Below are 12,472 nucleotides of genomic sequence, written 5' to 3' on the forward strand. Positions count from 1 at the left end.
AAATGAAAAAGATAAATTGAGATACGATGCCACAGGGGCAAAACAATCCGTCTCTAAAGTATCGGCACATCTTTAAAATCACAAGTAAAGACTGAGCAAACCTTTATATGTATGATGTTCACACCCGATGCCGTATGAAACCTTTCTTCTTCAATGAACACCCATCAAGTTGTTTAATAGGTAACCTTCATTTACTATTACCATTGTGTATTTATGTACAGCAGACATGTTACTGAGATTTTTGGAAATTTGAAACCAATTTTTTTTTCAAATATTTGGTTATTATGGATATTTATGCGGCATGTACATGGATTTTTGCAAATCTCATTCAGATGGATGATGCCATAAGAGGAATTTCTGCCACGGGTAAATATACACCGATACCCTCAGTGGCTCAATGGAACATTTCAAAATAGAATTAGAAATCAGTGTGGACTTAAATACTGTATATTGTATGATATACCTTTATGTGCAAATTAAAAATCCAGATGATGACAATCAACCAGGGGTTTAGAAACATGACAAATGTATGGTCTGGAATTGGCCTCTAAAGTCTCCTGACCCCCATTTCACCTCATCTGTTCTCAAAGGCTCCGTTCACAAAGCAAAACTGGCAGAATTCCGCGGCGGAGAATCCCGAAAGCCTCCCTGTCATAATGACAGTCACGCGCCTCCTCTCTGTGCTAAAGAATGGACATACAAAAAACACAAAAATGCAACAGCTCACCACAATGGCAAGATACAGTCCCACTACAGACATGAAAATAGTTAGACTCAGCTGAAGGAAAAGGGTGAAGAAGTCGGCGCTCCTAGACGTAGAAATTTAAAATATAACTTTTATTCATACATTTTAAAATTTGGTGGTGGGCATAGCAGGACCTACGCGTTTCGCGCTACTGCACTTAATCATGGTCTAGAGATAAATGAATATTGTAACGAATAAAAACAGGTGACCAGCCAATAGGAAGATCCCTACGTCATGGATCATGTGCTTAAGCAGCACAGGTGTAGCATAGATCAAAGCTTTCACTGATCCCGCACATACTTGGATAAATTCCAATACATTTATAAGGTGAAAGTGAGCGCTAAATAACAAAATGAATTTAAAAATAATGATAGAGTAGGTCATTTTTATAATTAAGACCTACTCTATCATTACTTTTAAATTCATTTTGTTATTTAGCGCTCACTTTCACCTTGAGGCTATGTTCACACTACGTATATGTCCGGCCGCATATTTTTCGCGGACGGACATATACGTGTAAAACTCCGGCCAGAATTTACGCAAGTTGCAGCCGGCTGCGTACGGTCCGCGAACTTACGCCCGTAAGCTACGTACGCTTCCCAAACGGCGTACGTAGCGATCTGACAGCGGTCTTTTACTTGGAAATCTTCTCCTAGCCCCGGACACCCCACAGAACCTTTTGGATCGGCACAAAAAGCTGCAAAAATGAAGAAATCACCACTACGTACGGGACCGCATGTTACGCTAGGGGCATGAGTTATAGCTGTGGCTGAACAGTTACAACAATGGTCTGGTTCATTTTTTACGGCGCCGCATACGATCCGGGCGTAAGTTCGTACGTAGTGTTTGGCCGTAGATCGTATACTTTCCATTGTATGCAAACTACGTAAATCTCCGGCCGCTTATTCACGGAGCGCGGAGCATAGCCTATAAATGTATTGGAATTTATCCAAGTATGTGTGGGATGAGTGAAAGCTCATTGAAGCGCCTTGAAGATCGAGCACCCTCCTCAATCCTATCTGTTGCCGCTGCATCTACTAACCGGTGAGCTGTATCTCCTTTTTTTTTTTTTTTTTTTTCTCCCACAAATGAAAATAGTTAAAAGCAGGCCTCTCAACTGCTAAAAAAAATCCCACAAAAATAATGGGGCTCTTGGTTACCATTTGCAAATAGTGTAAATCACCCCACCAACGATAAGGTGGCCCCATGCCGGGATGGAACCTACACTGTACTCTGGCCTCTCCATGGCATGTAATACGCCTATGCTCTGGGCATGCAGGATCCATCTTATACCGGAAAAAGTAATTACACCACCTGGGTGAGACAGGTGGAGTGCACGACCAAGAAGAGGCAGCTACTCCCCCTATCAGGAACACAGAAAAAAAGACAAATTTGGTCAGCTCTCCCAGAACACCATTAACACTAGGCAGGAGCACATTACTATGGCTGAAGTTGCAAACAGAAAAAAACAAAAATGCAACAGCTCACCACAATGGCAAGATACAGACCCACTACAGACATGAAAATAGTTAAAAGCAGCCCCCCCAACTGCTAAAAAATGGGGCTCTTGGTTACCATTTGCAAACAGTGTAAACCACCCCACCAACGATAAGGTGGCCCCATGCCAGGGTGTACCTACACTGTACTCTGGCCTCTCCATGGCATGAAATACGCCTATGCCCTGGGCATGCAAGATCCATCTATGGACATGTTCATTCTTCAGCGTGGAGAGAGGAGGTGCACGAGCCTCCCATAGACTGTCATTTTTTAAGGCTCTGTTTACACACTGTAAAATATAGGTAAAATATGGCTATGATTTTATGGTAAAAATAGCTATTGTCCGCCAGTGCACAACGTATAAAATAATGGCTGTAATTGATTAAGACCATTCATATAACGAACATGCTCATTGTGGACTTTTGCACAGTACGGCAGTTTTTTTTCATCTGTACACATGAAGTGAAATTAGTATTTTTTTGCGGTTTTGGTAACAGCCTGTTCATACTTTGTCTATACGTGGTGTAGACCCAGTGATTGTTATGTAAAAAAAGTTAATACTTCATTCTTTATGTCCTTCTGCTTTCCTCTTCATGATCTTTACGACCTTCTTTTTTCTTCTCCACTTGTATACTGCTGTACTCATCATCTCCAAGACTTCTCTTGAACTTACTACCCCAATACATCAGACTGCACCATCCCAACTATCAAAAGGAAAAAGGAAAAGCTTAGATCTTTTATTGCCCCAGAGAGCGACGTCATGCAGAGAGCCCTTATTAATATTCATAAGGAGGAGTGCTGCAAGATCTGGTGGCAGGTGGATCGGTGCCCAGGAAGCAAGGGGAGCTGCAGCATGCCACGCCTTCTTGACACTGTGCGACAGCAGATAAAAGATAATATTATAAGGCATCCTAAACATCATTCAAGCCTCATCAGTAGAGAGCTCCATACCACTTGTAAGAATCTGCTTTCCTTTCTTGTATTACAGATACTCAAGATGAATGACTGTACGACTGACATAGTGACTGAATTCTACATGACGCCATTCTCCACCTCCAGAACTAATGAGATCCTTACATTTACTGGGTTCTTATTCATGTATCTGCTAGCAGCGGTGGGGAATCTGATCATCGTTGCACTGGTCTGTGGTGTCCCCCAACTTCACACCCCCATGTACTTCTTCTTCTGTAACCTCTCCTCTGTTGACGTCGTCTATGTCTCTGCTATTCTCCCCAAGATGTTGTCCGTAACTTTATTAGGAGACAAGGCCATCTCCTTCTACGGCTGTATGACTCAGCTGTACGCCTTCATGTTCTGTGCTACAGCAGAGAGTAACATTCTGACCTGTATGGCTTATGATCGCTATGTGGCGGTATGTTCTCCTCTACATTATACACTGATCATGACGAGGAAAGTTTGTGCCATTCTGGCGACTTCTTACATGATTTTCAGTGCCGTGAATTCCTTAATGTTGACCTTACTAGTATCTACATTAGCTTTCTGTTACTCGCACCAGATCGACCATTTCTTTTGTGAGATATTACCACTGATGGCGCTCTCTTCTAGTGACACTGAGAATATGAGACTGATCCTTTCAGCAGAAAATGTCTGTGGCAGCATTACTTTTATGTTTATTTTGACCTCATATGTAAGAATCATCTCCACGATCCTAAAGATTCGTTCCTCCGGGGGGCGGCTGAAAGCCTTTTCTAGCTGCTCATCCCACATCATTACTGTCTTATTATTCTATGGACCCAGCATCTTCATGTACTTTAAACCAGAGTCTCAACATTCTAAGGAACAAGATACAATTTTATCAGTGTTTTATGTTGGCATGGTCCCAATGTTAAACCCGTTCATATATAGTCTGAGGAATCAAGAAGTCCTGGGAGCTGCTAGAAAAACGGCCAAACTGTTACGGAATAGAATCATTCATATAAAAAAAATAGAAAATAAAAATGTGATGTCTCATAATAGCACAATAGCATAATAGCGGTTGAGTACTTGTTCTGCCCACCATCTCCTGAAGCGAGAACATGGTGGGGAGTAGAGATGAGCGAATTTACATTAGCAATAAAGCAAAGCGCTTTGTTCCTATCTGTATTCTGTTCATCAGGCTACGGGGCTTTGAAGTCTACTCCACTTCTTGCCGCTCCTGCCCGGGTGCTGGGAAAAGCTGGATCCAATCCTGGGACACTTTCCTTGTCTCACAGGACTGGATCCATCTTTTTTTAGCACACAATGACCCTAAGCACTCAGCCAAGACAACACAGGAGTGTCTTAGCCGGAGCCCTGACTTCATCCAAAACGAACATCTTTGGAGAGACCTGAATATAGCATCCACAAATAGTCCCCATCCAGCTGAACAGATCTTGAGAGCATCTTCAGAGAAGAATGGCAGAAAATTCCTAAATCCAGGTGCAACCCTTGTAGAATCAAAGCAAAGAAAACTAGAGGCTGGAATCACTGCCAAAGGGGCTTAAAGCAAGTACTGAGAAAAGGCTCTGAATATATACGGCAATGGAAGATTTTAGTTTTTCATTTTCAATAAAGTAACTATGGGGGCAAAAAGGGCACCTAACTACTATATGAGGGCACAAAAGAGATATGACTACTATATAGGGGCACAGAAGGTCCTGTTACTATATGGAAGCACAGGAAAAGAAAAAGAGAAGTTAATGATTCTGTCATCATTTATACAGCCTGCAGAGCCTTTGTAGAGCTGATATCTATCATTATATGGTCAATGTATAGATGGATATTGTTCTTTGTATATTATAGGATTTTATTCAGTAATGTGGTGGTGGTGGTGGTGGTGGGGGTGGGGAATTGATTAATCTGCCTAATCTGCCTAGGGCATTAAATTGCCTTATTCCAGCCCTGATCATGGAATTGTTGGCCAATTTTAAAGATAGTGGATGCAGTTTGAAATTGAAAATTCAAGATGGTGGCTGACCAGCGGTCACATGACACAAGTGCAGTAGTGAAAAGCATGACTACAGCAGGGCTGGGATAAAATATATGACACAACAAGCATAGTGGTGGTCAGTACTAGAGATGAGCAAACCTGGAGCATGCTCGAGTCCATCCGAACCCGAACTTTCGGTATATTATTAGCGGGGGCTGCTGAAGTTGGATAAAGCCCTAAGTCTATGTGGAAATCATGGATATAGTCATTGGCTGTATCCATGTTTTCCAGACAACCTTAGAGCTTTATCCAAGTTCAGCAGCCCCAGCTAATCAAATGCCGAACGTTCGGGTTCGCATCGACTGAAACCCGGTTCGCTCATCTCTAGTCAGTACGCATTATATAGACAAAGAAAACGTACATGTTTTTTCACCTAAGATTACTCATTAACTGTACTCAGCTTTGTCCACACCACAGAGATAAATTGAGCCCATTTAACTACCACTGCATTCAAATAGGAGGGAGGGGTAGGTAGGATAACAAACCTTCCAGCATGTAAACTCCATAATTTTTTCCCCCTTTTGATTAGGGTGCGGCAATGTGTCACCACTTAAGGCCCTATTACACAAAACAATTATGGGACGTTATGGCCGATAATCATCTTGTGTAATAGAAGGCAATGATCAGCCAACATCGTCGTTGCAGTACTTTGTCTTTCAACATGTTGAAAGACAAACGACTAATATAGCAGCGATCTGCTGCCATCGCTCTGTGGAATAGGAGTGGTGGCAGCAGACCGCTGCTGTGGGCTGCCTGGATGATCCAGCAATCACTCGGGCAGCCCCCCCAAAACTCCCTGCGCCCCCTTCTATACTCACCCGCTCGCTGCCGGTGCGTTTAATAGCGCTGGCAGCGATCACAGAATGAGGAGCAAACATGTAATAGGGGCTTTAGGGCCCAACCGTGACACTCTGAAGATTTAAAAACAAAGGTGTCCTGATGCTCCAGTGAGTACTATGGCCATTTTGCTCTGTGGATTGTTTGACCTCAACTGGGTCAGGCCCATAGCAAACACATATTGAAGACATATAACATGCTATAGACAGTATTACATTTTTTTATTAGAAAAAATACAGCTTATAATTTTCTGCATAGCCAATTTTACCTCTTCATTCCTTAAACTATATATTATTGGATTCAGCATAGGGGTCACTGCTGTATGCAGTGTGGAGAACACCAAGTCCTGTTCTTCCAGATTCTTTGGAGGAGGCTTTAGGTACATACAGAAACCGGCCCCATAGAACATACCCAAGACGGTCAGGTGCGAGGAGCAGGTGGAGAAGGCTTTCTTTCGACCGGTTGTGGAAGACATCCTGAGAATAATGGATATGATTTTGATGTATGATGTCAAACTAAGAAGAAATGGGAAAACTCCAAGGACTATGACTTCAAAATACAAGATGAGATGAAGTCTGATTTTATTACAAGCTATTCTGTCAAGGGCCTTAATCTCACAGAAAAAATGCTGTATCTTATTAGAATGGCATATACCTATCTGGTAGATGGTCAGAGTGAGAAACAAGGCATTAAAAGAGGTCAACGTCCATATACCCATTAGAGATAATATATAATGTCTCCTAGTCATAATCAAGTGATAATATAAGGGCTTACAGATGGCCACATATCGGTCATAGGACATAAAAGACAGCAGGGTGGCCTCCGTACAGGCAGCAAACATGTAAAAACAGAACTGGATGAAACATTCCACATAAGATATCGTGTTGTTCCCAGTCAGTAAAATGTCCATCAGTTTTGTTAGACTTGATGTAGTGAAAATCATATCCACAGAGGCCAAGTTGCTTAGAAAGATGTACATGGGCTTATGTAGGTGCAGATCAGTGATCACACATAGGGTTATAATAGTGTTACCCAGTAATCCAACCAAGTAGATGGAGAGAAATAGAGCAAGTAATAGAGGACGGTTCTTTGTCAAATTGGAAAAAGCCACAATCTCTAAATTGTCCATGGTTGTTTGGTTCTCCATCACTTTTCTATTGTATTAATGTAAATTAAACCACATGGCTTTAGTGACTGTCCACTTTTACTCTATTTTATGAGGTCTAGATCCTGTTATATAAATCTTGACACAATCTACACCTACCAATAAATAAAGTCTATGGCCTGTGGAAAGAACACATCAAATTATGATGATTTAAAGGGAATCTGTCACCATGAAATGTTATCTAATCTATCAGCATAATGGTATAGAGGAATTGTGGAGCACATGATTATTTGTGATAATGTGGATTGGCCGGGTAAATGATGGGCATCAATAACGCCAGCAGACTAAAGACGATACGTTACGGCCGATAATCAGGTGTAATAGAAGACAACGATCAGCTAACAAATGACTAAGATAGCAGTGATCTGCTGCCATCGCTCCGTGGAATAGAAGCAGCGGGAGTAGACCGCTTCTATCTGCTATGGGCTGCCGGGACGATCTAGCGATCACCCAAGCAGCCCCCCTCCACCTCCCTGCGATGGCAGTAAGTTGGCAGTGATTGGAAACTCGTTTGCTCTTCTCCATCTCCCTGTGTAATAGGGGCTTAACCTCTTAAGGACCCATGACGTACCGGTACATCATGGATCAATGTCACTTAAGGACCCATGTACGGTATTTACCGGTACGCCGGCCCTTTAAACGGGTGCCGCGCGAAATCGCGCGGCGCTCCGGTAAAGATGGCTGCTGATTCTATCAGCAGCCATCTTCATGTGTCACGTAGGGGTCAGTTTCCCTGCCCCCCGTGACGACAATCGCTGTGACAAGTCATCTGCCAATCACAGCGATTTGCTGCATTTCCGGGACCGGACCCCGACACAGAGCTGTGATTGGTGCTGTACGAGACAGCACCAATCACAGCTGTCCCTAGGCATCATCTGCCCGTGGGTGCCGGCCCCCGATCGCCCGTGATTGGCCGGCTGCCGCCAGCCGGCCAATCACGGGCGATCCACACTACTACCCCCATCATCACCTTCTCTGCTTGCCGAGAATCTGCAGCAGAGAAGGTGATGATGGGGGTGGTGAGTCCTGTGCCCGGCGCCCGGTGCGGTGCTGGAGTGTGCCGGGCACCGGGTGCCTCCTCCCCCCGTGCTGCCTCCTCCTCCGGTAACAGGGAGATGATCAGCCCCCTCCGTCCCGGAAGCCCCCCTCCCCTCTTTCCTGGCAGCCCTAACCCTAACACCCCCCCCCCCGTCCTGGCAGCCCTAACCCTATCCCCCCCCCCCCCCCCGTCCTGGCAGCAACCCCTCTGTCCTGGCAGCCCCCCCCTCTGTCCTGGCAGCAACCCCCCTGTCCTGGCAGCCCCTCCCCCCTCTGTCCTGGCAGCAACCCCTCTGTCCTGGCAGCCCCCATCCTCTGTCCTGGCAGCCCCTCCCCCCTCTGTCCTGGCAGCAACACCCCTGTCCTGGCTGACCTCCCCCTCTGTCCTGGCAGCCCCCCCTGTCCTGGCAGCCCCCCCCCCCTGTCCTGGCAGCAACCCCCCCCCTGTCCTGGCAGCAACACCCCTGTCCTGGCAGCCCCCCCCCTCTGTCCTGGCAGCCCCCCCTGTCCTGGCAGCCCCCCCCCCCCTGTCCTGGCAGCAACCCCCCCCCCTGTCCTGGCAGCAACACCCCTGTCCTGGCAGCCCCCCCCCTCTGTCCTGGCAGCCCCCTCTGTCCTGGCAGCAACCCCCCCTGTCCTGGCAGCAACCCCCCCTGTCCTGGCAGCAACCCCCCCTGTCCTGGCAGCAACCCCCCTCCGTCCTGCCAGGGCCCCCCCTCCGTCCTGCCAGCGCCCCCCCCTCCGTCCTGCCAGCGCCCCCCCCCTCCGTCCTGCCAGCGCCCCCCCCCTCCGTCCTGCCAGCGCCCCCCCCTCCGTCCTGCCAGCCCCCCCCTCCGTCCTGCCAGCCCACCCCTCTCCGTCCTGCCACCCCCTCTCTCCTCCCACCCTCTCCCCTCCGACCTGCCACCCTTTCCTCTTACCCTCTCTCCCCTGCCACCCTCTCCTCTTACCCTCTCTCCTCTCCCCTCCGTCCTGCCGCTCCTCTCCCCTCCCCTGCCACCCTCTCAGCTGCCACCCTCCCCTCTTACCCTCTCCCCTGCCACCCTCTCCTCTTACCCTCTCCCCTCCGTCCTGCTGCCCCTCTCCCCTCCCCTGCCACCCTCTCCGCTGCCACCCTCCCCTCTTACCCTCTCTCCCCTGCCACCCTCTCCTCTTACCCTCTCTCCTCTCCCCTCCGTCCTGCCGCCCCTCCCCTCTTACCCTCTCCGCTGCCACCCTCCCCTCTTACCCTCTCTTCTCTGACACCCTCTCCTCTTACCCTCTCTCCTATCCCCTCCGTCCTGCCGCCCCTCTCCCCTCCCCTCTTACCCTCTCCGCTGCCACCCTCCCCTCTTACCCTCTCTTCTCTGCCACCCTCTCCTCTTACCCTCTCTCCTCTCCCCTCCGTCCTGCCGCCCCTCTCCCCTCCCCTCTTACCCTCTCCGCTGCCACCCTCCCCTCTTACCCTCTCTTCTCTGCCACCCTCTCCTCTTACCCTCTCTTCTCCGTCCTGCCGCCCCTCTTCCCTCCCCTGCCACCCTCTCCGCTGCCAATCTCCCTTCTTACCCTCTCCTCTTACCCTCTCTCCTCTCCCCTCCGTCCTGCCGCCCCTCTCCCCTCCCCTCTTACCCTCTCTTCTCTGCCACCCTCTCCTCTTACTCTCTCTCCTCTCCCCTCCGTCCTGCCACCCCTCTCCCCTCCCTTGCCACCCTCTCCTCTTCCCCTCTCCGCTGCCACCCTCCCCTCCTAAAAAACACACACGAATAAAATGTAAAAACAGTACATAAAACACTAACACTTACACGTGTAAAAGCATAACACTTACACCCCCCTCTAAGGATGCCTTCACACACACCGGATCCGCAGGGGATTTCACGCTGCGGATTCGCAGCGAAATCCGCTGCGGATCAGCGTCAGTGCATCCCTATGAGAATACATACACGCAGCAGGAATGACATCCCGCTGCGTGTATGTAAGTTAACCCCCTGCCGGCTGGAGCATACATCACCTCCTCCCCGCTCTGGTTAGCGGGCTTTAACTTACATATATGCAGCGGAATGTCAATCATAGGGATGCACTGACGCTGAATCCGCAGTGTGCGTATCTGGTGTGTGTGAAGGCAAAAAACAAAAAAATGGCCCGCAGGTTGTTCTCGGCTGAAGAGGCATTCACCTGGAATGCCTCCGATACTGAGACAACCAGTGAGGGAGAAGAGGAAGATCCCTCGTTCCCTCTTCCTTCCTCTTCTTCCTCATCGTCATCATCATTTAGTGATGATAAGCCCCAGGAAGCCCCACAAGCCCCCTCAAGTGACCCCACCCCGTACGAACCACAGATTCCTGAGTTCGTTGGGGTCACTTGTGGGGGGTTTCCTCTGTTTTGGTATCACGGGAGCTCTGAGAGCGCTTTCCGTGCGCCGGCTTTGCACTCTGTGTCCACATGTGGGGTACTCCTGTAATCGGGGGAAATTGCGCTACGTGATTAGAGGTTCATTTTTTCTTTTAACCCCTTGTGAATATGAAAAACTCAAAGTTACACCAACATTTTAGTGTAAAAAATTAAATTTTTCATTTTCACAGCACATTGTTCCACATTTATGTCCGTCACCAGTGGGGTCCATATGCTCACTGCACCCCTTGTTAGATTCCTTGAGGGGTGTAGTTTCCATAATGGGGTCACTTGTGGGGGGTTTCCGTACTCGGGACAAACTGCTCTACACGTTTTGTGTTTTTTTTCTCTTTTAAACCCTTGCGAAAATTGAAAATTCATGGCTAGGCCAATGTTTAAGTGTACAAAATGTAATTTTTACACAACATCATTGATCTAGTTTTGACGTTTCTCATTTGCACAAGGGGTTAAAAGAGAAGTGACAAAACAAAACATGTAGAGAAATTTCTCCCGAATACGGAAATACCCCACATGTGGACTTAAGGCGCTATGCAGCCACAAGAAGGGCCTCTGAAGGGAAGGAGCGCCATTTAGCTTTTTGGGGCTGTATTTGGGTAGAATGGATTTCGAGGGCCATGTTGCATTTAAAAACTCCCTGTGCTGCCAAGGCAGTAAAACCCCCCACAAGTGACCCCATTATGGAAACTACACCCCTCATGGAGTGTAACAAGGGGTGAAGTGAGCATATGGACCCCACTGGTGACGGGCACAAATGTGGAACAATGTGGCGTGAAAATGAAATATTACATTTTTTACACTATAATGTTGGCCTAGCCTTGAATTTTTCATTTTCATAAGGGGTTAAAAGAAAAAAAAAAACACATAAAATGTTTAGAGCAATTTCCCCCGAGTCCATAAATATCCCACATGTGGACATAAAGCGCCATGTGGGTGCAGGGGAAGCCTCCGAAGGGAAGGAGCGCCATTTGGCTTTTGGAGGCTGGATTTGGCCAGAATGGATGATGAACGCCATGTTGCATTTACAGAGCCCTTGTGCTGCCAAGACAGTGGAAACCCCCCACAAGTGACCCCATTCTGGAAACTACACCCCTCAGGGAATCTAAGAAGGGGTGCAGTGATGATATCGACCCCTTGATGATGGGCGCATTTGTACCTTGAAAGTGAAAAAATGAAATTTTTCACTTTCAGGTCACATTGTTCCACATTTGTGCCCCTCACCAGTGGGGTCCATATGCTCACTGCACCCCTTATTAGATTCCTTGAGGGGTGTAGTTTCCAGAATGGGGTCACTTGTGGGGGGTTTCCAGTGTCTTGGCAGCACGAGGGCTCTGTAAATGCGACATGGCTCATGAAATCCATTCCAGTGAAATCCAGCTTCCAAAAGCCAATTGGCGCTCCTTCCCTTTGGAGGCTCGTCCTGCGCCCGCTTGGCACTTTATGTCCACATATGGGGTATTTCTGTACTCGGGAGAAACTGCGCTACATGTTTTGTGCGTTTTTTTCCCTTGTATCCCTTTGTGGAAATGAGAAATTGAAGTCTAGAACAACATTTCAGTATAAAGAAATCATTTTTATTTTTTCACGCCACATTGTTCTGAAAATCTGTGAAGCACCTGAGGGGTCCAAATGCTCACCGCACCCCTTGTTACATTCCTTGAGGGGTGTAGTTTTCTAAATAGTGTCCCTTTAGGGGTGTTTTTTAGGTTTTGGCACCCCAGAGCCTCTGCCAACCTGAAGTGGTACAGTCAAAAATGACCAAATATAACTGAGGTGTTGAAATTCACTAGGCGCTCCTTTATATCTGAGGCTTGTGGTTGCGTCAAATAGCGCATTA

General features: G+C 47.5%; 1 protein-coding gene across 1 annotated transcript; it reads right to left on the minus strand.

The window, feature by feature from the left end:
- Positions 1–4,540: 4,540 nt before the first annotated feature.
- On the minus strand, positions 4,541–7,176 carry LOC138784072 (olfactory receptor 1E16-like). The gene is made up of 2 exons (XM_069959570.1): positions 6,285–7,176; positions 4,541–4,668 (listed from the first exon to the last, which is right to left on the minus strand). Exons 1-2 carry the CDS (start codon positions 7,174–7,176, stop codon positions 4,541–4,543), a joined length of 1,020 nt encoding a protein of 339 aa, XP_069815671.1.
- Positions 7,177–12,472: the final 5,296 nt, after the last annotated feature.

Source organism: Dendropsophus ebraccatus, chromosome 1 (genome assembly GCF_027789765.1).
Source record: "Dendropsophus ebraccatus isolate aDenEbr1 chromosome 1, aDenEbr1.pat, whole genome shotgun sequence".
Lineage (NCBI taxonomy): Eukaryota > Metazoa > Chordata > Amphibia > Anura > Hylidae > Dendropsophus > Dendropsophus ebraccatus.

Excerpts from the sequence above, each read along its gene's own strand:
- LOC138784072 (XM_069959570.1), bottom strand. The coding sequence starts at position 7,176 with ATGGACAATTTAGAGATTGTGGCTTTTTCCAATTTGACAAAGAACCGT. Across the intron at positions 4,669-6,284 it reads TATGCAGAAAATTATAAGCT|GGTTGCACCTGGATTTAGGA; the intron begins GTATTTTTTCTA and ends TGATTCTACAAG.